Here is a 26,537-nt window from a genome sequence, read left to right as displayed (position 1 = left end):
CAATTGTCACAATTTAAAAGATGCTTATTATATTGCTATTTAAGAATTGAGAAAATTCTTTGCCTATAGAATGCTTATGGCACACAGTTCTATCCAATCTTAGTTTTATTTTCTAATTAATTAAATAAGGCTTTTAAACCTAAGAAAATTACAGCATATTGTAAGTAATAGGCTATATAATTAATTGTCTCTTGTTTATTAAAGATGATACTGCCAAATTGATTAAGGATGATATTGCCAAATTCTGAAGATTTTCTTAATTTTGTGATGTGTTTATAGGGAATGAAAAGTGATTTGACACTGCCGGGCGGTGGTGGCGCACACCTTTAATCCTAGCACTTGAGAGGCAGAGGCAAGCAGATTTCTGAGTTTGAGACCAGCCTGGTCTACAGAGTGAGTTCCAGGACAGCCAGGGCTACACAGAGAAACCCAATCTCTAAAAAAGGCAATAATTAATAATAATAATAAATAAAGTTTAAAAAAGTGATTTGACTTGATTCTGAAATAAAGGGTGGAAATCCTTTGTCTTTCTCATCCCCACAAATACTGGATATTAAACACACAGTTCAAAACTTTGTTTTTAATATAACTACTTAATAAGTTCATTTTCTTGCTTTGCCATTTTCCTTTAAATTATAATACAAAAAAAAATCTGGTTTTATGAGGAACTCTTCAAAAATGTCTGGTTTCATCAAGTTTAGATCAAAATTTTATGTAGTTCATCTCTTTTCCCCTTCTTCATGTATTGTTTTCTTAATAATAATCAGATAATGGAATGAGATCTGATTATACAGGACACAACAAGCCACTCTGCTTTCAGATGTTCAGAAGATGTCTCTTTCAGATGTTGAGAAGAGGCCAGCCATGGTAGCACACACTTTAATTCCAATACTTGGGAGGCAAAGACAGGTGGATCTCAGTAAGCTCAAGACCAGCCTGGTCTACACAGTTAGATCCTGTCTCCAAGCAAGCAAACAAAAAACAACTTGACCTTGACAAGAGCTCAGAAAGAACCAGCTCTAAGATGTCTCAGGCTAATGATGCAACAGCTGATATTCCCAGAACATTTTGTTACAGAATCTAAAGTGAGAACATATAGAACAAAGAAAAGCCCATCGGTGCATCAGACATGTAAGGAAGGAAATGAAGGAAGCAGTAATCTAAACTAGACAGGACAGGGAGACTGAGGCACGTGCAGTAGTAAGGTGGCAACATTTACTTCCATCATTAGGCTTTGAATAAGCGTTCAGAGAGACATGGGAAGGGAGAGTATGATGCATGGTACAGCTAAAACAGGAGCTGAATGTGAAGCTTGTGATTACAGTCAGGAAGGAAATGGGTAGTTTGACAAGTTAATAATTTACTTCCATGTATTCTGAGTTGATGAGTAAAATGATAAATTCAGACTAAGAATTTGGGGAGATACCACTGACCATAAAAGAGACAAAGAATAATAAAAATAAATAAATACTAAAACTACAGGAGTGCCTTGGGCCTGTGCTCTAAAGAATAGCAGTGCCACCCAAACCCTGCTGCCTGTGAGCACCTGGGTGTAAATGTGAAGGTCTCCATCCCTCGTACATGATGAGACCTAATGAGATCATGGCTGGAAGGGTTATGACTGAACTTTTTGTGGCTGTTATACACAATTTTGTTTTATCCCCTAATCTTGGTGAAGAAATCACTGTTGCAGATTGAATCAGAGTTTCACTATGGCTGGCATGCAAGTGATTATTCTCAGTACATATTTTTCTCCTTACCAAATATGGTACTAACAACTTGGAATCACGTTCATTTGTGGGAAAAAGAAAGAAAGAAAAGGATAAGGAAAAGTCTTTAAATCTTCTTTAGAAAATGACGTATCGGAAAAATATGGCACTATCAATTTTTTAACTTAACATTAAATCTTAATTTTAAAAGTGAATTTTAGGTAAAAAAAAATTCCTTGAGTTGGGAAATATATTTTAAGTTTCAAAATTGATTATGATATTTATAAATGCTATTTTCTCTATAAAGTAGTAATAAAACAAATAATCTTGAGTAAAAGTCATTTTGACCTGGTGGGCTAAATGTTGTCTTACATTAGGATGCTGGCACTCTGATGTCCATTTCCTGTCCTCTGATTGCCTTTCCTGCACAGTGGACTTTTGATCAGGAAAGTAGTGGGGGTTGGTTCTTAAGCTCTTCACATTCCTCTCTCTGGGTAGTTTCATACCGAAGAACATAAGCATGACAGCTGCATAGATTTATATCATAGAAGTCATAATCATAGATCAAAAAATCCTGTGATATATATTGTTTTCTACAATGTTATAAATGAAATTCACTGGAAATAACTGTTAATGGGAAATCAAGTCTTTGTTCCATTGTTGCTCTTTGTAGGACTTTAGAGAACTATTTTTCTAACACAGGATCTTAGTGTTTAGTCTTTTTTTGTTTTTGTTTTTGTTTTGTTTGTTTTTTTCCCTGGAGAATAAAGCAGACTACCTTTAAATGCTTATTAAGGTTATAATAATATTTATATCTCGGTCAAGATCCTGATGACAAATAATAAAATTTCAACTTGAGCTAACTTTAGTACATAGGGTTATTTCCCAAAGCTTAGGAAGGAGTAAGGGTAGACAGATATACTAGAATCATGGGCAGAGACATTAATCAGGTCTTCCCAGCTCCTGTTTGAGGGGTAACATGGCCTTGAGCACCTTTGTGGTAGGAAGGAAAAGGACTACTTTTGCTTCAGATGAATTGTATAAATTCTGAAGTAGAAGTCTTATTGGCCTGAACTGGGTCGTGGTTCCCACCGGAGAGTGATAGTGCAGAAGTAATACCAAACCCCATCTTGAAATTTTGTGCACGTGAGAGTTCATTGTGATGAAAAACAACAGACAAGGAATGGGGAACCTAGGACCAGCTTAAGACAGTTGAGCTTCTTCCCACGTGACTATGGAAACAAGCTCTTGGGGGTTTTGTGTGTGTGTGTGTGTGTGTGTGTGTGTGTGTGTGTGTGTGTGTGAGCGTGTGTTTCCTGCTTTCATAGAACTAGCTAAGGGCTCCACTTTTGCAGAAAAATATTATGGATACAGGTACCTGGCCTTTCTCTGTCCCTATAAGGACTATCAAGTCCTACTACATTCATGAGCTTTATTTGTAGAAATTGGAAAACAAATCCCCAGCTCCTTCGCAGTTTAGGACCCACTGTGAGAGAAGTGGCTGTGATGTCATAATCATAAAAGTCTTTACTGCTTCATGCTCTTACATTAGAACACCTTAGCATGTAACCTTGATTCCCCTTCAGAATGTCAAACTGGCAGCTTGAAATTAGCCTTAGTGAAATACTTAGACTTTATAAAAAGAAAAGGGCAAATGGCTCGACTCATAACTCTGTCCCTCCCATAGATAACCAGTTACTAAATATTTACCAGCATGTTCTAGAACTTTTAAATATATTATTTAAGCCTCATGGAAATCTTATAAAGTAATTTTTATCTTCAGAAATTAATGTTAAAAGAGAGAGAAAGCAAAAAGTTTTCGAAAACACATTGGGTATTATTTGTTTGAACTTAGTTTCTGCTTGCTTCAGAGCTTACCCATTGCACTTTGAATGGCAACCGAGTGACAGTGAACAGTGATTTGCCATATCAACTGAGCTGTTAGCTTTTCTAGGGAAAGCATGAAGTGCACTCAACTAACAGACTCACAGGGCACTGAAGACACTATTCTCTGTATTGCTGTGTATTGCTTCAGATGGTTCATTGGAGACTGGTTGGAGTGCAGCAAGACTTGTGATGGTGGGATGCGCACAAGGGCTGTGCTCTGCATCAGGAAAGTCGGACCTTCTGAAGAGGAAACACTGGACTACAGCGACTGCTTAACACACCGGCCTGTGGAGAAAGAGTCCTGCAACAACCAGTCATGTCCACCTCAGTGGGTAGCTTTGGACTGGTCCGAAGTAAGGAAATCTGAGGCTGTATGTTTTGAGATGTCTTAGTTATCAATTCCAAAACACTTACTATTTAAGCACACCTGAGCATGGATCTTAGACTGAACAAGTAAGAACTACCCAATGGTCAATTTGACCATGCTATGTTATATTATTGTTTGTCCAGAAGTAGGAGGTCTCAAAGAACTCAATGAGAAGCTCATCATTGATTTAATTAAGAAACCCACGTAAAGTGAGTTTGAAATAGCATTGTGGTGAGTACCCTTAGGAACTGTTCTTTTTGGTGTCTCACAAACTCGGTGACAGATTATTATGTGTAATCTGATTAAAATGAAATGGGGCATGCTTGTTAACAAAATGATATAAATCGAAGGCACCCAAAAAATGATCTTGTGTAAAACAAGATATTAAGCAGTTAATTCTTTTTTTTTTTTAAGATTTATTTATTTATTATATGTAAGTACACTGTAGCTGTCTTCAGACACTCCAGAAGAGGGCGCCAGATCTCGTTACAGATGGTTGTGAGCCACCATGTGGTTGCTGGGATTTGAACTCTGGACCTTTGGAAGAGCAGTCGGGTGCTCTTACCCACTGAGCCATCTCACCAGCCCTAAGCAGTTAATTCTTGACCCATCAGTACGCATGATACATACAAGCATGCAAACACACACACACACTCTATACAGGTGGCCCTCACCATCCTAAGACCATAACCCTTTAACATAATTCCTCATCTTGTGAAGACCCCCAACCATAACATTATTATAAAACTATCTTCATTGCTACTTAATGACTGTAATTTGCTACTGTTATGAATGATAATGAAAATGCCTGTGTTTTCCAGTGGTGTTAGGGGACCCCCTGGGAAGGGGTCACTTATGACCCACAGGTGGAGAACCACTGCTCTATACTCTCCTCACAGTTTCAGTAAAGGAGTGGAGTCCTTCTGTAGGATTGATTAATGTTAAGGAAAATGGATACCTAAAGAGTATTCTTTCAAGTCAATGAAACAGGATGCATACTAGGTTCTGTTCTATTATATCCTGTGAGAAACATTGTGCCCCTTGCTTTGAGAACTTTCAGTAGTCCTCTTGAGTTTGTCAGAAGCAAACAAAAACTTTGAAGATGTTTCTTTAGGAACCTCTGTATGTAACTATTCCCTTCTCCTTAAATGGCCTTGTTAAGATAATCTCTGGGTAGTTGGGAGTAGTGGTCATACACTTTTAATCCTAGCAACTGGAAGACTGGAAGACAAACCTCTATGGGTTTGAAGCCATCCAGCCAAGGCTACATCGAAAGACTTTAACTTCCTCTCATTAAAAAAATATGGACCACGGGCGCAAAATTCTGAGCAGTTGTAGTTATTCATAGACTATCTGGGAGGAATGTGGGTATTCTCTCAAGCTGCTTGGCTATATTACAGTCTTTGTAATCACATCTCGAGCAGGAGTGATTACTTGGAGTCCTAGTTTCAGTCAAGCATATAGATATTGGTATGATCTTGTCTGTGGTTGTAGAAAAGAAAACATTTCTTTTCCCCACAGGGAGTGCATGAATGCCTAATTTCACCTGAAAATGAAGTGCACTGATAACAATAGCCTCTGCATAGTTGTGAATATTCATGCCCAATATGAAAATGTATGGATGATGACCAATATTGATGACAAATTTGTTATTTGTAGGCCCAAGCAGAGAACGATTTAGAAGCTCAAGTGCAATGCTATATCAAAGATGGGGCTTTCCTGTCATATTTCATGGGCTTTGGGGTTACTTGCATAATGTAGACTTCCTTGCTTATGTTCTGCTATATGTAGTTCTAGATACACCTTCATATGTCACATTTGAAATCTCCACTCAAGAGGGTGTATTAAGTATCATAATGAGCCACTCAGACACTCTGCAGTATAGCTGGACCCAATTAAAGCAACTAAAATTTATCCCAGCAGCAGCAACACTCCTCAGAACCCGTCCCAATGTTCTGGGTCCCCAAATGAAAGAAACACACACACACACTTTATATTTTGATATGCCTAAAACAGCTCAATGGCTGGGCCACTTCCTAACGTCCACGTGGCTAATCCAACCCCCCTCTGATATTCCCGAGTTATTGCTTACAAAAATCTATCTTTCATCTTTGCTGCCCTAGGCCCAGTCACGCAGCCCTCTCAAGCTGCATTCCTCTGACTTCTACATGGCAACCGTGTTCTCTGTCCCATACCTCTCAGGCATGGCACCTTGGTTCTCCATCTCCCTGCATGGCGGATCCCCTCCTCCTTCCTCAGTCTCTTCCCCGGGAATCCTAAAAGTCTGGCCTGCTCAGCCATTAGCCGCCAGCAACTTTATTTACCGATCAAAACCAAAGAGTACACAAGGAGAGACCCACGGCTCCAGCTGCATATGTAGCAGAGGATGGCCTAGTCAGACATCAATGGGAGGAGAGGCCCTTGGTCCTGAGAAGGCTTGATGCCCCAGTGTAGGGGAATGCCAGGTCAGGGAAGCTAGTGAGTTGGTGAACAGGGGAGAGGTGATCGGGTAGAGGGTTCAGAGGGGAAACCAAAAAAGGGGATAACATTTGAAATGTAAATAAAGAAAATATCTAATTAAACAACAACTAGGGCAGAGTTCCCTCAGTGTCTTAAATTCAGACATGAAGATTCTCATGCAATTTTGTGGATCCAAATTAACAATACAAGCAGCATTAGACCAAACCCACAACACTGGAGTGTGTCTGTTACAGTGTTTCCAGCCAGTTCTAGTTGGCTTCAGTTCTTCAAGGGAGACTTAATATTCATTGCTACCCTTGGGAAATGACTTCTCAGCTTGCTAAGGTTGTAGCAGTTGTAAAAGGCTTTCCCCACCTTACTACTGCTGTACTTTTCCTTTCTTAAGAGGAGCCTGAAATAGGGTCAGAAGCCTTTTTAGCTAGTTGTAATAGAAGCTTAAGGACAAGAGAATTTGAAGAGAAAAGGAAAGCTTCTTTATAAAAATATAACGACATAAACACAAAATATTGTAACGTATATGCCAGTGGTTCCTGCAGTTAAAGACAGAAGGATTGTGAGTTTAAAGTCAGCCTGAACTTCAAATAAGTAAGTTCCAGATCAAACTGGACTACAGAGTGAGTTCCTTCCTCAAATAGGTAGAAAGGGCAAACGATGGAAAAGAGGGAAAGGAACACTAGTCATCCCTGAAAACTAAACCAATAAGAAACCTCTGCCAAGCAGTAAGACCAGTTCCTTTCATCTTGCCGTTGCACTTTTGTTCTCAAGTGAAATAACCAAACACAATCACCTTGAAGAAGGAGACCTTTAAATGGCATTGAGATGGAAGCTTTTCAGTAAATACAAGGTGTCCTTCTGGATTTAATTCACACAGGTTAAACTTACACTTCTTTTGTAATTTTTATTCTACTTTGCTGGTCTCAGGAGTGATGCTCTCGGGTGGCTTAAGAAGCACAGAGGCACTGGAAGTGCATGTGCCTGCAGTGCATGTGCTGAGGACACTGAATCTCACTTCTGACATCCTGTCTAAGACAGATGAATCACAAGCCTAGAAGAAAGGAGTGCTGGGAAGCAGAGTGCGCATGCGGGCCTCGCCCCTGAGGTTTCTCCGCAGATGCAGATGACCTAGGAAACCTGTCAGGTGCAGAGCATCGTTTAGGGAGTGCTGGCATTACTGTCTAGTTGAACACCATCTTTACTACCATTTTTTGTCAAGAGGGAGGAATGGCTGTTGTCTGTCACGCCTGTCTATTGTGCACAGGTGGGTTTCCCTTTCCGTGCTTTACCAAGAAGCCTAGCTCTTCCCTAATGGGTTAAGGTAAGGAAGGATAAACTGCACCAAACGCCCTCTGCCTTAGAAAAACAGGATCTCTCCCCGTGGGAGAAGTTGGCTCTGGAGAAGAACCAGCCACATTTGAGATCTTTTTAATCCAATCTTTTGAAAACTGCAGCCTATTTTCTTTGGACATACCCTTTGAAGACTCTCCTGTTCTTTCTGCTCCGTCCTCTGATTGTCTGATCGGAAGGATTTGCTGGATGGTGCACTCTGAATGAGCCTGGTCTAAGTGGTAGCCCCTGCCTTTACTGTTTTCTTAGAAGAGATTTTTTTAAATCTAATTTTATTATTAGACCTAGGTAATACAGTATGTAAAGACCAGAGTTGACTATAGGGACTATAGTTTGACTATAGGGATGGAGCGGCTGTGGCTGGCTCTGTAGGCCCAGACCCCGTGCACTCATTGAACAAGAATGTGTGAACACTTCTTAGCTTTTGACTAAGATCAAGTGGGCTAACAATGTGCAGCAATATACAGTAGTTCCCTTTTATCCTCTGGGACCCTCATGAAATGCTTTTCCTCTAAAGTTCATAAAATGTATTATTGTGAGTTAAAGGCAGAAAGCTGAACTATTACGGAGTAGTAGTAAAATACCATGTGGGAAATAATATTGGCTTGAAATGTAACTCATGGTGATGGAAATGGAGACAAATCATATCTGAAAAGAGTTGGATGAATGAGAGCTGGTGGTTTATATGGGAAGAGTGCGGCAGTAGTGAGGCTATGTTTGTTGATTTGGCTGTGAATATGAGTAATACATCAAGATTTTTGTTTCTGGGTTTTAACTCCTACCTTTGCCTCCACTGAAGGGATCTTAGAAGAATTGTGTGTTGTCTTCCTTAAAAATACATCCTAATGAATCTTTCTTTAAGTTGGAGGAAATATTTTCCATTACTGGATTCATTGTGTTAAAGAGACTACATAGAACCTTTGACTTTTTTTATCTGGAAAAAAAAACAATATTTTTCTCCCTTTCTATGACAATATGCCAATCTCAAAGACTATAAAACCTGGTAAAACCAGTCAAAAGCCGATGTTGAGAAAACACACAAGAATTTAATTTCTATGCTCACTCTCATAATATGTGGTATTGGTCTTTGTTCCCATGCCTGTCTCCTAAATAAGAATACAGGCATGTTGAGTATAGAGACTTTCATTTTCTTTCATGCCCCACCCCTCAAGTTCATGTAATTCCTCTGGACCAGTAGTTCTCAACCTTCTTAGCACTGTGATTCTTTAATACAGTTCTTCATGCTGTGGTGACTTCCAACTGTCAGTTATCTTTGTTGATGCTTCATAACTGTAATTTTCTACTGTTAAGAATTGTGAACTTGTTTAGAGATAGAAGTTTGCCAAAGGGGTTGCAACCCACAGGTTGAGAACCACTGCTATAGAAGATCAGTAAATATGTCTGAATGAAAGGTTCAAATCACATCTTGCACATGTGTATAAGACCCTGCATTGACTGAGAGGAAAAGAGATTTGGCAAAAAGGTTCTGAAAACTGTAGAACTTTAGTCAGCCACTGCATTTAGAGACATGTAAAAGAAAGGATTTGTGACATAGGAAGAAGTGTGGTTTTCTCCATTTGAAGAGCAGACACTAAATTCTTAATGTTTGTGACTTATGAACATGAGGAAGACCAGAGGTATTTATGCAGTAACCCTTTCCTGCAGGCATATATTCTTGATACTGCGAAAATAGTTGACCTACTCCACTGCCAACTTGCTGTACAAAGACATGTTCCTGTGGTTCACTAATAATGTAAAAGTTCCCTTTCAAAGACTACACCCAGTAAGCTTCCACATTCCAGAACTTAGCAGAATCTTATCACAGCTGAAGGAGGCCAAGAATAGGAAAGAATAGAAGAATAAGCCTAGCCCTAATAAAAGAAGAAAACGTTAGCCAAGAAAAGCAAACATTGATTTGAGCTCTTAAAGACCTTAGGGAAAAGATACAAGTGCTTCCCTTTGCTGACTGTGGAAGGAGCTTCAAAACTGATTGTTTCTTTAAGTAGGTATTTTATACATATGCACATTTACTTCAAGACTTTCTTCACACTTTCCTGTATTTAAATTGTTGTTAGCTGATATTTGTTTTTATTTCCAGTGTACTCCAAAATGTGGTTCAGGATTCAAGCATCGGATTGTTCTGTGCAAGAGCAGTGACCTTTCTAAAACATTCCCAGCTGCACAATGTCCAGAGGAGAGCAAGCCTCCTGCTCGCATCCGCTGCAGTCTGGGCCGCTGCCCTCCTCCCCGCTGGGTGACAGGAGACTGGGGCCAGGTAAGGCAGCCAGATGTGGGCTTCTTTGAGATACAAACCTAAACTGTTTGATTCGATCATTGTGAAGGCTTAAGAGTAAAAATTAACTCATAGAAATCCTAAGTATGAGATCTACCTATGAGACTACATAAGCCGTTGAGACCAGCTGTGGACACATCCCCACTTAGCCACATTTCTCCACATCTGTAATTATTCTACTCTATTTCTAGCATTATTATTGTTCCTATTATTATTTGAGAGTTTATTATAAAGGGCCAAAACTTTGATATGCCATGCTGGCTTCAAACTCACGATCCTCCTGTCTCAAACAGGGATCCCTGTTACTAACAGGGGTTATAGGTATGCACTACCATTCAAACCCCATGAATCCCAGGTTCACCTGTTCTTTCGATCCTAGCATTTCAAGTTCAATGTCAAGTAGACTCAATAAGTAGAAAGTAAAGAAGCCACAGCACTGGAGCCCTAGTTCTCAGCTAAGTTAGTAATAAATCAGTTAATACCAATGTCTTAGCTTTTAGCTTTTCCACTCATAAAGCATACAATTCCTCCTAACCTTACAATGAAGCTTTTAGGGACTTAATTCAAATACCCATGGGGTCAATAAGATAAAAAATTAATAATACTTATACTTCAAATTACTTTTCTCTGATGTGTATTGTGAATTAGGAAATAATACATAGGCCTATTGACATGTATCTTATATATATCAAACTATTTTATGCTTCAATTTGTATTTTTCTTTTTTAATAATAAAAAAATCACTTATTTGTTGTAAGTTATGGGGTTTCTGGGAGTGAAATGCAGGCCATCACTTTGGTGGTGCCCTCCTTACCCACTGAGACTTTTTGCTGGTCCACTTCCTATTTTCATTCTTTCCTTCATTCCTTATATATGTAGCTAATTTGTGCCATCTTGCTACCAGCCATGTTCAATTATATTTAAAAAGTCACAAAAATAACTATAATGCCTGTATTAATTAACAAAATTTAGCCATTATACAATCTACACACACACACACACAAATATATTCATATTTCAAAGTGTCAGACCATTCATGATAAATGAGTACAATTCTATCAAGTAAAAAACTTCTACCAAGTTTATTTAAAGAACACCAAATTGGTATATTTTATGTAGTAGGGAAATTATTCATTGTTCTTCTAAATATCAAAGAGGAAATCTGTTAAGCCACATTAAAAAAAATAGTATGCAGCTGTGCGTGGTCACTCATATCCATAATGTCAGCATTTGGGAGACTAAGGCAGGAGGTTCTTGAGATCAAGGCCAGCCTGTACTATATACTGTGACTCTCTTTAGTAATAATAATATCACAGAAAGTAATTGCTAATGGCTGGTGAAGTGGCTCAGTAGGTAAATTGCTTGCTGTGTAAGCATGAGAGCCTAAGTGCTAATCCCCAGCACCCATGTAAAAAAGCCACATGTAGTAGTATGTGTCTGTAACCTCAACACTGAAAAGGAAGACAGGATGATTCTTGTTACTAGCTGACTCCATGAGCTCCAGGTTCAGTGAAAGATACTGAGTCATAAAATAAGGTAGAGAACTACTGAGGAAGATGTCCAACATTAACTTCCAGCATTAACATGTACATGCACATACATATGTGTATACGTACACATATACTGTACAACACACATATAACACACACACACACAAAAGAATGGAGTAGATTTTTAGGTAGCCAGTTCTTGTGGAACTTTGTGTTTTTCCTGGAAAATGGTCAGTATTCATACATTATAAATAGACACTTTGCTCTGTGTCCAGCCCTATGGGAGGAAGTGTGATCATAAAATAACCAAAGATTTGCATCTCTACAGAATCACTTAGTTTAACTCACAAATTCTCAAGTGGCATATGCTTGATAAGATTAGGCATTCCACCGCTAATATTTTATTATTAACAGAATCTTCACTCAGAGTTTAATTGTACATAATTGACATTACACTATTGAAGGTTCTATACAGACACAGTGTTAGGAATTGTATGCTAAACCAGGTACTTAATTAGCTTCATGTAGCTGGAAAGAGAAAAGTATACTCACTGGCTAATACAGGCTAATACAGACTATCTCTAAGGTGTATGTGGCTGATAATTCCTTAGAAAATTCATGGTATTACACAAACTCTTTTTTAAATTAGTATTCATATTAGCATGCAGTGTGTGTGTGTGTGTGTGTGTGTGTGTGTGTGTGTGTGTGTGATGTGTACATGCACAGACATGTGCCACAATGAGCATGTAGAAGTCCTAGGACGACTCCCTGGAGTCAGTTCTCTCCTTTATGCAGATTCCAAAGATAGAACTCAGGTCACCAGGCTTGTGGCTTAAGAACTTTGCTCACTGAATGACCCCATGCATCCCTGCTTCACTTCTTCTATGAGATGTCCTCCTTACTTTCTTCTTAATTCTGCCACACTTGTTTGGAATAGTTATCCCTTATCTTCTGAGTACTTACTACATGTCTTCTGTTTTCTAAAATAATTCAATTCTTGAGTTTTGAAACCAATTCCATAGTAAAATGAACAAGTCATATGCCTCTCAATAAAGATTACATAGGGTCTTTAAAAGTTAATATGTATAATAATTAAAATAATGTTTTTTTTATCTGATAAGCAGTGACAATCAGTATTTTTTTTCAATATCTTTGAATTTAGTGCTCTGCTCAGTGTGGTCTTGGACAACAAATGCGAACTGTCCAGTGCCTTTCCTATACTGGACAGGCGTCTGTTGACTGTCCAGAAACTGTCCGGCCTCCATCCATGCAGCAGTGTGACAGCAAATGTGATAGCACCCCTCTCTCCAGTACTGAAGGTGAGTACCCCAAAGAGTTTGACTATGTGACTCTCCTCTACTGCCCCAGCCTTGGAAGAGTCCCCTGACTCACAGTTAGGGTACAGTATGTACCAAGAGTTCATGAAAGCTGTTATATGACCTGCCTATAACCAGGAAACCTGTTTTATCCTGATTGTTTCATTATATGTTTAACACTAAGTCACTCAACATCTGGAGAGAAATTTACATGTCTTTAAAATGACATGTCAAAGTGGCTATCTCTAAGGTCATATCTAACTTAGCATTCTGGTTGACCTTTGCCAGAACTCTGGAAATGCTTTCTACAATGAGTCCAAACTTGTAAGCAAGACATGGTGACACATGCCTTTTATCACAGCATTCAGGAGGCAAACCCTGTGAGTTTGAGGTTGATCTAAACAGTGAGTTCCAAGACAAGCAGCACTCTGTAGAGAGACCCTGTCTCAAAACACCAGAAAACAAAAGAAAAACAAGAACAAAAAACAAAAAACAGTTCTTGTGATACATATAAAGAAAGCATATGTTTAAAGCTGTGTGTTGTTTTTTTTTTATTGTTTTTATTAGGTATTTATTTCATTTACATTTCCAATGCTATCCCAAAAGTCCCCCACACGCTCCACCCCACCCCACCCCCACTCCCCCACTCCCCCACTCCCACTTCTTGGCCCTGGCATTCCCCTGTACTGAGGCATATAAAGTTTGCATGACCAATGGGCCTCTCTTTCCAGTGATGGCTGACTAGGCCATCTTCTGATACATATGCAGCTAGAGACACAAGCTCTGGGGGGTACTGGTTAGTTCATATTGTTGTTCCACCTATAGGGTTGCAGATCCCTTTAGCTCCTTGGTTGCTTTCTCTAGCTCCTCCATTGGGGGCCCTGTGATCCATCCAATAGATGACTGTGAGCATCCACTTCTGTGTTTGCTAGGCCCTGGAATAGTCTCACAAGAGACAGCTATATCTGGGTCCTTTCAGCAAAATCTTGCTAGTGTATGCAATGGTGTCAGCGTTTGGAAGCTGATTATGGGATGGATCCCCGGATATGGCAGTCTCTAGATGGTCCATCCTTTCGTCTCAGCTCCAAACTTTGTCTCTATAACTCCTTCCATGGGTGTTTTGTTCCCAATTATAAGAAGGGGCAAAGTGTCCACACTTTAGTCTTTGTTCTTCTTGAGTTTCATGTGTTTAGCAAATTGTATCTTATATCTTGGGTATTCTAAGTTTCTGGGCTAATATCAGTGAGTACATATTGTGCGAGTTCTTTTGTGATTGGATTACCTCACTCAGGATGATGCCCTCCAGGTCCATCCATTTGCCTAGGAATTTCATAAATTCATTCTTTTTAATAGCTGAGTAGTACTCCATTGTGTAAATGTACCACATTTTCTGTATCCATTCCTCTGTTGAGGGGCATCTGGGTTCTTTCCAGCTTCTGGCTATTATAAATAAAACTGTGTGTTTTAAATACCAGTTTCTCATTGTAGAGAAGTAAAAAAAAATTACTCTATGAAGGCTAAGAAAGGAGGGCACGGGTCTTTATACTTTGAAATTTCTTTCTTTTTCTTATACACTGAGAAATCCTTTTATTAACAGCAGATGCTGGCCAAAATCCTGAATTTTATCTTTCATTTAAGTAAAAGTACTTCATCCATGTAGGCATCATTCAAAATATCTTGAATGGTACTATATATGAGATTTTCCAAAACTATCCAGAATATTAAAATAATATAGCATAGTCAGGAATTTCAAGCTTTCTTCTTATATAAAATATATGCACAGGCTCACCAACAGCATCTGAAATCATGGAATTGAATTATATAAAGAGACCTAGTTCTGCTCTTAAAACAAACAAAAAGGAACAAAAAATTACAAAGTCCAATAATTTTCTAATGAAAATGAAATGTTTATAAAGCCTCTTCAAAAGAGTTCCTATTAGGTTGCTCTATCCAATTTTAAGAATGTCCTTAAACTGTGTTTATGGTTTTAAAGTTTCATTAGGGTTTTACTTGGAGAAGCATGGTCATCTTGTGGAGTGTGTACAGAGAGCTTGCCATCTTTGGCATGGCCTGTTTGTTACCTAAGACTCCACATAATGCATTTGTTGTAATGTGTGTTACATTTTAATGATGGCGTAGCCATGTCCCACATTAATTTAAAATTGTAATTTTAATTTGCAAACCTATAGCTCTAAATACCATCTACTTTTGTTCCTGTTCCTATAATAAGGTGTATCCTAGAAATGTATCTTTCATGTCTTGAAAATAATTCAAACTGTATAGCAAACAGAAGCTGTTTTTCTTGAAAATACATGTCTTTTAAGTGATCTCAATGAAAGCATCTCTCTTCTATCAGACGAGCAAACAACTTTCATTCATGATAAGTTATTAGCAACCTATCTTTTAGGTTTAGGAGGTTTTTCTTCTACTTCAGAATTGGAAGATGCAAGGTTAAATGGGAAAGAAGATATAACTAATCCATTAAACTACTCTGTATATTTGATCCTTTAATTCTACTTGAGTATATATATATATATATATATGTATGTGTGTGTGTGTGTGTGTGTGTACATATACACACATATATACATATCTAATCTTTCTGTATTCTATATCTGTATAATGTCATACAATTCTTATAATAATCTTCTGTGACATATTTTTGCTGATGAAAACAAAAGCAAAAAGACTGGGACCTGTGCCTCAGCATGGGCACAAAGGAGCAATGGTAATTGGCTCACATTACAAGTCTGATGGTAATTAGCCCAGATTATGAATCTGATGGTAATCTGCCCAGATTACAAGTCTAGGAAGTAGTAGACACACAAGGCAGGATTTGAACCCAGATTTGGCAGCTTTGAAGCATGTTAATTTTCTCTATACTTACATGCTATTCATTTTTACTGAGAAAGTGTTTTTCTATATAACCCATGCTGGCCTGGTATTATTAATGATCTTTCTGCCTCCGTCTTCCAAACTAGAATTCTAGGAGTATGCCTCCACTTCCAGCTTTTTTTTTTTTTAATTTAAAAAAAAAAGGTAGATGTGCCGTGTGAGGCTGTTTCTGTGAGTTCTAAGGAAGCTCCAAATGAAAATCAGTGACTTTGACCTTTTGGATCAGGCGTCCTCCACAGGCTAAGTGGTCTGGGAGCCAGCTGTACTGTATTGTTGGAGAAGTCCAAGGTGAACTCAGAAAGCAGTATTTGACCCAAATCATAAGTTGTCTCCAACAGAGAAAATGGATATGCAGATGGCAAGGGAGGGTTTTTACACAAACATAATGACTTAGTTTTGGGGATCAAATTGAAGAAGTAAGATGGACTTCTTAGGAAAAATCTGAAGGTCCAGTTTCTAGTTAATAATGCATAGTTGAAAGAATAAAGCTATCAGAAGAGTCAGGCTCTCTTGACTCCCATGGAGAGGCTGATGGAAGGCAGTTTAGTTCTGCCACTACAGAGCAGGTTAGGGGAGCTCTCTCAGGATCTAAAATGCAGCCCTGCCTTCAGAGTGCTGAGAATAAAATGGTCTGTAGTTAAAACCTTGGGAATTGTTTTAACTACTGAGACTTAGTTAATGGACACACACCTACTCAATTTTTTTATATAAAAATAATAAAGTTTCAAATACACAATAAAATTGAAAGACTTCTTCAGTGAACACTCATCATCTATTGCATTAACAGTTTAGTAAATTTGCTTTATTTTAGATATAATTCATCCTTCAAGGTGATTGGAATTTGGGGGGTCTTGTTTGCTTATTTTGTTTACAATTTCACATATATACACCTTGCACACTGTCTTCTCTCATTTCCACCTCCCTACACCTCTGCTTGTTCCCTTCCCCCACAATCTCTCTCACATTCATGTCTATTTGTTTTGTTTTGTGGCCCGCTGAGATTAATCAAGGCCATATGTGTAACCGTGGGTTTGGAACTATCCACTGGAGCCTGGTGAGCTCAGCAGACGGTACATAACTATAGACAGTGTTTTTTAGAGAACATACTCCATTCATCCTGCCATTAATCCATTTACTTTGCCAGACACCAAGACTAGGGATACCACAAAGTTCTGTCCACAAAGGAAGCGTAATTTAGTAGGGATGGTGATGTGCTGGCTGCCATGGTGAGCAGTATTTCAGCAGAGACATAAAGAAGCATTTCAAGTACCCAGGGAGTGTAATGAATGAACAGAGCATTCACTGCACAGTGAACAGGGTCTGGGCACTGGTTTGCCAACAGTTTACCAAGAAGATGCTGGGATGTGGGATGTCCCTGGCTCAGGCAAGTATGTGCAGCCATAATTGAATTGAAGTAAGATAAAAAAAAATAAACACACAGAAATTTTACAAATGGAGGGAAGTTTAAGCCAGCCAGAGACAATAAGAGAAAAACCAGAAGCAGAGCATCAAGACATTAAAGTGGGGAAAAGATACAGGCCAGTGCAGTTTGCTGTGTCCAACATCTGCTTTTGTTCTTTCGTTTCTGAAAGCCTTCAGTGAAAGGTTAAAACTTCATAGGCAGGCCCCTGACAGGCCTGACAGGCTGCCACTGTGAGTGTAACACCACATCACTGCCAAGAGTGAATTATACACAGACTGGGTACCACTGCATTTAAAATACACGTTTTTCAAGTGCATGTGACAGTTGGGTCTCGCCCATTCAAGCTCACCTGAAACTCTATCTCCAAATGCCATTTTATTCATTGTCCATGCAGTTTCATGTTTCCTCAAGTTTCTATGGGGAATCTTTTTAGCTTCTCAGTAGCACAAGGCACTCTGTCATGTAGTATTTGTTTCTGGCAGATTCATGGTGTGCCATGAGCTAGTAATTAAGCCAGAAAGCTGTGGGTAGTACACATTGGTCTACCAGCTTGAGATGTCACCTGGTGACTTTGCTGGGTCTCAGTTTCCCTCAGACACACTTCTCTGAGAAAGTCTAACCGGCTCCACAAATCTCCTAACAAAATTTATAAAACACATAGTTACAGAATTTAGTCCTTAATATGGAATCAGATATATGAAAATCAGTAAGAAGAACAAGAAAGGTGGTTCGAAGACTTCAATTTAAAGGAGATAAGGAAGACCAGGGTTTCTGTTTTCCTTCATCACTTCAAGGAGCTCCTATTCCACTTGGCATTCCATGCATAGTCCTGTCATTTGAGTTGGGATTACACCATCTTGAATGTGAGTGGCATCCCGGGGATACGACTGAGGGGGAGAGAGAAGAGGGAGGGAAGCAAAACAGAGAGCAATCGTCTACATTAACCTGAAACCAGAGTGGTAACTGATAGCACCTTGCTTCAGGGCTTGTTAATCCATCCCTTACTGCCCAAATGCATCAAGTGTCAAGGGCTCTGGTATGGTTTTAGGTGGAAAGTACGCAGACACCACCTCCTGAACTGCATGCCTATGAATCTTTTAGCTCTCCCATTTCTTGGTGGCTCTCCATTGCCATGGACAAGTTATCAAAGCTGATCATGGTTTTTTAATCCAAAAGATAAATCTTAGATGCTCAACTTATAGCTCCATTTACTGTACTCTTGTGAATCTTACAAGGAGCTTACAGGTGGACCAAATCAAGCTTTAATGTTGTAATGACTCTGAATCCAAGTGCATCCTAAATCCATAGCCTCTGTTTAATTTTGAAAGCATATCTTCTAGGTCAAAGTTTTGAAAGATTAATGTAAAACCCCTGAGAGAAACTCATTAGCACGTCAACGAAAAGAATGTTTATATATTTCTTACGAAGTAGCTTATCTAATTTTATTACTTAAAGCTACCAAAGTCTATTTCCAGCGTGTGTGGCGGGTTAGTTACAGTTCTAATGTGCTTGTATGGAAATAGTTTGTGAGCTCTGCCTAGGTTCTTCCTCCTTTAATACTGTGTGGCAGTTCATCTCCAGGGGTAGAGTAGGGTATAAAAGAGGTGAGACAAAATGTTTCCTAATGTCTACATGGTGAGGACTCCAGAGTTCAAAAACAATAGAAAGAATGCTTTCCTCCCAAGAGCACACTTAGCCAGGACTTGATGATAGAGAAGACATAATCAGATGCTCTCATCTTAAACTCTATGACCTTCACTGCCAAAAGGCCACAGAAGAGTGGCCCAGTGCTAGCACATCTGCCTGTAATAAAGAAAATATGATAGTAGAGACCAAATCTTTAAACAGACCAAATACAGAAAGCACTATGCCCTCCACTAAACCTGAAGAATCTATTTTAATACTTTCACTAGAGCATTGAAGATCATTCAGAAACTAAAACATATTTCTGTTGTGATTTTTTTTTTTTTACTTCAGTGGAAAAATGTGATTTTTTTTCCACAAAAGTCTGCCTTTCTGTGATATAGTCAGGTCATATGGTAGATTTTTTTTAAAGAGGAACCTCCAAACTCACTTCCATAATAGCTGGTATAAATAGTTTACATTTCCAGCTATACCACTCCTGGGTATTTAACCAAAGGAGTCATAGTCAACATATCACAGCAAGACTTGTACATCTACGTTTAATGCAGAAACTCACAATAGCTAAGTATGGACTCAACCTAGGTCTCCAACAGCAGAGGAATAGATAATAAAATATTTTTTAAAAAATATAAAGAAGAACAAACTTATGTGCAGGAAAATGGATGCAACCAAAAATAACCACAGTAAGTGAATTAAGCTAATAGACTAATATCATGTTTTCTCTCACTTGTGGATTATACATTTTAAATAAATAAATAAAATCATTTATATTATATGTCATGAACATAGATGCAAAACTTTCTAGGAAAGTAAAGGGGACTAACAGAAGAGGGTAGTATAAGGAGGGGAGAGAACAGAGTGTGTGTTAAAGGCACAGGGCATTGCTACATGAAGATGATCTTGTGTAGCACAATCTGTACAATGAATACACAGTGAAAACTATTTTAAACTACAACTTAGCTGTATGATAGATTAGCTCATGATTATAAGACAAACTATTTCATAATTTTAACATATTTTGAGAATGAGGCAGACTAGTAAGGAGCTAAGTTTTATAATTAAGACCTCTCAAATATGTCAGCAGTGTGTCGCTTACTAAAGACAGGCAGCCCTCGCTTACTAAATTAGAATGTCAGTGCTGATGTAGAAAATCACCAGTATCTTTAATCCTAGTTTAGTATTTTGAAGATTCTATTCAGCTTTCTATAATAATTGGGCTTTAAAACTTTTTATATCAATCATCAAACGCTTACTAATGTAACTACAATGAGAAAAGGTTAGGACTAATTCAGTCTACTCAGAATGTCTGGGACCTAGAAACATCTTTCTTTTCTCCCAAACATCTCTTCCCTTCTCTAAGAAGATAGATCAAACTCTCAAAAGTTATAAGACCTGGCCATGATACCCCACAGCCTGGCCTATCCCCGTGTCAGCTTGAATAGAGACCTACATTTTCATTTCAGTGCCAAGAATGCTGCCAAAACAAGAGTGCCTTTGCAGTCAGACAAAGGTGAGGTCTGACCTCAGTCTTTATAGTGACCCAGCTCTATGACCCAGCATGGGTCCCACAATCTTCCTAAGCTTAAGCTTTGCTGTCTATGGAAAGCTGACGTTCCACACACTTAAAAGGATTGAATATAAAACTGCCTAAGGTTATGCCTGACGTAAAGGAAGTGCTTGATAAATTACACTGCTTAATGCTGTTACTAAATTAAGCTCTTGTGGAGTTAAAAGACTGAGCAAATAAAAGACTAGCTGTGGCTGAGCTTGGGTGAATATGCTTTCATGAATCCAAATGTGTAATGAACTGATTTTTCTAGTCACAACAGTTCCTAGAAGGCAAAACCAAAGAGTAGGAACTGGATCTTCCACAGGGCCCTGTGTAGGAGCTCCACACTGCAGCAATGTTCTGTCTATCCCTGGTATCGCATCAAGGTCTGCTATCTGAGTCTCAGCCATCTTCAGAGCTTGCCCACGTCTTTCCTAGCTGCTGGCTGCTGGCCCCATGGTCTGCCTACACTGTTTAATAGTTTTTTGTTAATTCTCTGTCTGCATAAATGTGTAGACCTTCCTGGCAGCCTGTGCTCATCTGACAGATCTCAGAGTAATGATGTGTGACGGGTGTTGTCAGAGGCAGCTGTGAGTTACTGAGCTGGATACCTTGGCCTAGGCTTCTCGTTGTATGCATCACCTCATGTATGCTTTTCCAAGTAAGCAGGGCTTCTTCTGGTCTTCCTTTCTGAGCTTTAGAGTTGCGAACGTTAGAAGAGGCTGAGCCAGAGTTCACTGCAGCCTCGCTGGTTTCACGCCTTCCTTTCCTTGTGTGCTCACTTGCAATCAGCTCCTACCTCTCTAAGCTTGACCCTGCTTCTAGGACGTGATGATTTTCTGCTTCCAACTTAATTGAGAATTAACTTAACAAGGGTATTCAGAAGTTTAGGGAAGAACACCCGAGCTAATACCCACTTGCATCCCACCCCTGTAGACTAGATATAGTTTATGGCCTTCACTTGCAGTCTAGAGTCCAGCACCTACCCATGGAAAAATCCTCCACTATTTATATTTGGGTGGGTAGAAAAAGAAGAATTTATAAATATTCCATATTATTCATTATACATTTTAAAAATCTGTTGACAAAGTTGAAATCAAAGGGTTAAAATGTCTGTATTTACTCACATTTTGCTCAACTCAATTTTCCAGATCTAACATATCTTCCAAAAATGGAGTCATGATTCTTCCAATAAAGTTGTAACCCAAAGAATATTGCTCTCTCTTTGGTCTCCAAGCTGATTTGTGTCTCTGGGGGCAATATTTTCTCAGCAGTAATTGAAATATGTATCTTCATTGAGAAGGTTACCATTCATCCTTGCTTCCTTCCTAAAATCAGGCAAGAAGAACACTAATCCCTAATTACCAGTGACAGCAACAGCACTTCTGTCTCCTCCACTTACCGCTCTCCACGCTGCAGAAGAGGGTGCACTGTCGTCTGATTTCCTTTCTCAGTGCAAGTTTAAATGTGACGTCTTCATGCCCCTCCTTACATCTTTCAACTTTTGCACTGTTTAAAATGCAGGAGTCTGAATTGCCTTAAGTAGTTTCTCAGGATACTTCAGTATAATCCGGTGAAGGAATGTGAAAATTTAATTACTGTGTTCCCAAATAATTTTAAACCCCCAAATGAAATAACTATAATACTAGAGAGGAGTCACCTTTGCAGTAATGGGTTGTACTGATGAAGAGGAATGTGTGGCTCCTGTCAAAGTGCTCAGTCCCCATGGGAGGTGAGGGAAAGACTCATTCACCTTCTGGTTGCAAGAGCTGCATACTGCAGCTGTGGCCACTCTAAAACTGCTGAGAAAATACACACAGGAGCAAAGAAGGCCATAGCTCACTTCCAAATTGGAAAAAAAAAAGACATTTCTACGTTTCCAAAGCCCACAGACTGCTGTCCTGGGAGGCCAGCCCCTCATAGCCCTCCTTCTGGTAGTGGCGCTGCTGGGTCCAGACCACTGACTGTCTGCCATCCTTTGCATGCAGTATTACTGAGAGATGTGTGGACTTCGGTATCAAACAATGTAACTCATGTTTGATTCTGGATAACCTTACACGTTGAATAAAATAACCCTTGAGAAAGAAGCAATAAAAGCACTGTAAGAAAAATGACTCATGTGTCCAAGATGTCTAAAGTGATCACTCATCCCAGCAAATGGTAATTCTTTCAAGACACAGTGGGCATGCACCACACTTATAAAAGTCTGGAAGAAAAGCCTTGCATTTTTTAAAAATTGTGTTAAAATATACCAAAAGAATGTTTCTGGTAGGCTGTTCCAGACAGTGTGCTTAAAAATAAAAACAAAATCTTTTTTTTTTTTTTTTTAAGTCACAGGAACATACACATGAAGGTAGATCAGCCAGTGGCGTCCCTGTTAGCTGGGCAGGCTTATCAGCTTGTTTATGTGACTCTAATTGTTTCCCACTTTCTGCCTCCATTTGTTAGAGTGCAAAGATGTGAACAAAGTGGCTTATTGCCCACTGGTGCTGAAGTTCAAGTTCTGCAGTCGAGCATACTTCAGACAGATGTGTTGTAAGACCTGCCAAGGACACTGACCCGCAGAAAGCCAGAGAGTCCTGTCATTTCATCGTGGAAATGCGTCCATCAAAGAGAGCCACCCAGAGGGTGGATGGACGTCCTTACAGAAGCATTACCCTGTGGAAAATGTAACCACTGGTCAGCCCCAGCTGACAGGATTTCAATATTATTTTAACTTCTGTGAAGTGGGATTTATTGATCCAAAGTGCTGGACACAGTATCAGGAGGGAATGCCAGATCTGAGAGATCCAAACAACACAGGAAACTCGCTTACTGTGGATCGTTTGTGTTCTTTCGAGTAAATCTAATAGCCTGTTTACCTCCTTGGACCATTAAGATAATTTTTATTATGGACTTAGCGATGACACTGAATCCATTTGTATTTAAGACTGTTTAAAATGTAGTGATTATGACTTGGTTAACTATGAAAGTAGAAGAGATTCAGAATTCTTAAGTCACAGCTTAACAATATTTACTACTCTTTATCACCCCACGATAGCACCACGATTTAAATTATAAAATGGGCTTTAAACTGTAATTTAAGAAACAATTATAAATCAAAAGTAATGAAAGTGTGTAGTATTTTTCTTTATCCCACTCAGTTTCTTTAGGAATAGCCCCTGTTCTGAGCACTGCTGTGAGCCATGTATAAACTCTATTAAACAGTGAGGGGCTTGGTTTGAAGCCGCGCAGCAATTGCTGCAGCTGTGCAAGTCTATAAACTCAGTGCTAAGAGTCTGTGGCCAACTTGCCATTGTGCAAGGGAGGCTGAGATTTCCATTAAAACTTTAAGAGAAAAACATTTCAATTTCATGCAGAAGCCAGACCTAAGGTATGGCAGAGACTGAAGCAGCAGGCCCTTTGCAGCCATCAGTGGGATGCCTTATTTGAGTCACCCAGACTCCTTCGTGTTTACATCCCCATGAGCCACAGATCAGCTTCTGCCCTGCTGGGCTGTTGCATGCATGCTGAGCTTATGGAGATGGTGCCATGCGAAAGATAAGCTGGCTTAGCAACAGCCAGGCAGGCCCTTTTTCCATTTGCTGACAGTACGATGGGTTCCAGATGTCCCTTCTTTGATATGGTAGAAGGGCATTTATTTATATGAGAGCAAGTGTATATGTGTGTGTGTGTGTGTGTGTGTGTGTGTGTGTATGTGTGTGTGTGTGTGTGTGCAGACATTCCTGAGTGGGGGAACAGGTGAGTTTGCTTGCATATAAATGTGCTGTTTCTGTGAGTTTTAAAGTAGGGAAGGATAACAACCAAAGAAGAAAAGCTCCATGAAGAAAGATCACAAACTATAAGTTTAGAAGTCACTTGACCACATAATTTTTATAGATATTCTAAATGGCAGTTAAATGTGAAACCTGGTTTCCTAGGCGAGTCAGGTTCTAAAAAGCATACCTGACTGAACTGAAATGACTAGCTTAGGCCTTCCCACCTTCACGCTTCACAAGTGGCCATCAAAAGATTCAACAACTAGATTTTCTAAGGGTTCTTGTTTATGTTAATACTTCGTACTTGAACACTTGTAGCTTGTAGTAGGTTGTTGGTGAGTGTGCTTTGTGTCAAGCACACCTCCTTAGTCCTTCATGTATGTGCCCCATACACACAGCATCATCGAAAACACAAACTAAATGGCTACTTGGTAACAAAGAAAATATTTTCATTTAAGAGCATGTCTCACTTATCTACCACTGTGCTCTGAAGATAGATTTTGGTGTGTCACCTATGTGGTGACCTTAGGAAGGCTGTCACCAAAGGCCTCCTCAGCTTCTTGCTTGCTATGTACAGGTGGCCTGGATGTTAGCCCACACTCCAGTGTGACCAGCCATATCTCATTCCCTGCTTCTTTCTCAGTATCATCCCCTAAGTTCTCCAGAGGAGGCTATCAGTGATACAAAACATCTGGCCAAGCCCTCCATCTGACTGCCCTGAGAAGACCAGCCTAAGTGCCATCCCAGCCATTCCACTAAAGGAAGGCAACACATGGGAGCCTGGCCCAGACTTGAATTCCCTTGGTCCTTTTCAAAGGACAGTTAACTTGGTGCTAATGTGCCCTGGTAAAATATAGGAAGACTGGGTGATCGCTGAGGCAGTTTACAATAGGCTTGCTATCCAGACCTAATTTTTTGTACCAACATTAATATTAAACCATGCTTATATTCCAAGAAGATGTCCTACAATACTTGTAAAAAGCTGTATTTACCTCACTTGGAAGCTAACATCGCAAGGGCTGACTCCCCACCCCCACCCCCACCCCCAGGTACTGTGCAGTGCCTGCCTCTGCTACTGCTATGGTAAGAGATCAGCCTATGCTCTCTCTCCAGGAAGTGCATTGGCACAGTGGACAGGCTACTGCTGAGGGGAGCACAGCCTTCCATGGGGAAACAAAGCATGGTTTAACAGGATTCAACATTCTCAAAGTAGACCCTGAATTTAAACCCGAGCAGGTTACACAAAATGAAGAGCATCTTCCATAACACATTACAATGCCACTGCTACTGCAGCCATCTCTGGCCTCCGTGGTAACAATGGGATCAGCATCGGAGGCTGGGCTGCCCTGGCAGGCACTCCAAATGTTGTGAGCTATATTGACTACTTAGGGTACCAGGGTACCCATGGCTAGGAGCAGTGTCTGCCACGGGTATAAAAGCCTACCAAAATAGGAATGTCAAATATACCCAAATGATTGAACCCCTAAAGGCAGGTATGATTTCCCAATAGTCCATTTCATTAGGAATTTATGTATTTGAGTGAATGTCTTATAGGTATCGTTAATAATACAGAACAAAATTACCTTTGTATTATTGTGATTGCTTGTTGCTTATTATTTTATACTCGGTATTAATGTGGTACACTGTTACTATTTTTGCTTTTGTAAATTATATTCTAATTTATTGCCATGTTTCCTAACACCTGTCCTTTATTCATTCTCCTGCTTGTAATGAAAATGAAAGTCATTGTAACACTTGATGGAGTGAAATTTCATACCAGGCACAGATGTTTTTTAACATAGATAATTCAGTAAATAATAAAAACGTCAGCTTGTAAAAATAATGCGGATGAAATTGTCTGTTTCCTGAAATGCTTGCCTTGATCTTGTAGCAGCCAGAGCCTGTCCCTGAGGGCACCATCCGTACATTACTCAGGCACTGCCTGATGGAGGTGTTTGCTGTGATCTTAATCATGTCCTCGGGGATTGCATCTATCTGACTGTCGTAGCTCTAATAAATGCAAGGGCTTCAGCTTTTCCACTGGGCTTCCCCTGCAGAATAGCTAGCCACCCACCAGTACACTAAAGCTGGAAAGGAATCCATGGCCACTGCCACACCTTCGTTCTACTTGTGGACATTTCTATCTTCCATTCATTCCCTGCCGCCCCCCATAAATTATTCATTTTATTAAAGATACAAGGTGCTTCGCCATGGAAAGAAAACTGAACAGTGAACTGACACTAGACAGAGTTTTCTAGGATGATTCCACTGGGTGCATAGAAACACGATAGGCAGGCACACTTTTTCATCTTCAGACAGCCCCTCTTAGACCAAAGATAATTGAGAAACATAGAACCCTCTTTAATGTTTTCAGAGTAATA

The 26,537-nt window shown here is 39.5% G+C and overlaps 1 protein-coding gene across 4 annotated transcripts in view; it reads left to right on the top strand.

Annotated features, from left to right (window-relative positions):
• Positions 1-25,961, top strand: part of Adamts6 (ADAM metallopeptidase with thrombospondin type 1 motif 6) — a 209,633-nt gene extending 183,672 nt beyond the window's left edge. For all 4 annotated transcript variants that reach the window (XM_085830867.1, XM_085830868.1, XM_021180030.3 and 1 more), the window contains 4 exons: positions 3,745-3,949; positions 9,887-10,063; positions 12,734-12,890; positions 22,847-25,961. In XM_085830867.1, coding sequence (XP_085686993.1) covers positions 3,745-3,949; positions 9,887-10,063; positions 12,734-12,890; positions 22,847-22,956 — 649 coding nt within the window. In that variant the 3' untranslated portion in view covers positions 22,957-25,961. The remainder of the gene's footprint in view (positions 1-3,744; positions 3,950-9,886; positions 10,064-12,733; positions 12,891-22,846) is intronic.
• Positions 25,962-26,537: the final 576 nt, after the last annotated feature.

Source organism: Mus caroli, unplaced genomic scaffold (genome assembly GCF_978045245.1).
Source record: "Mus caroli unplaced genomic scaffold, Mus_caroli_1 scaffold_15, whole genome shotgun sequence".
Classification (NCBI taxonomy): Eukaryota; Metazoa; Chordata; class Mammalia; order Rodentia; family Muridae; genus Mus; species Mus caroli.
The sequence above is the reverse complement of the archived record's forward strand: the minus strand, read 5'-3'. Positions and strand labels throughout refer to the sequence as shown.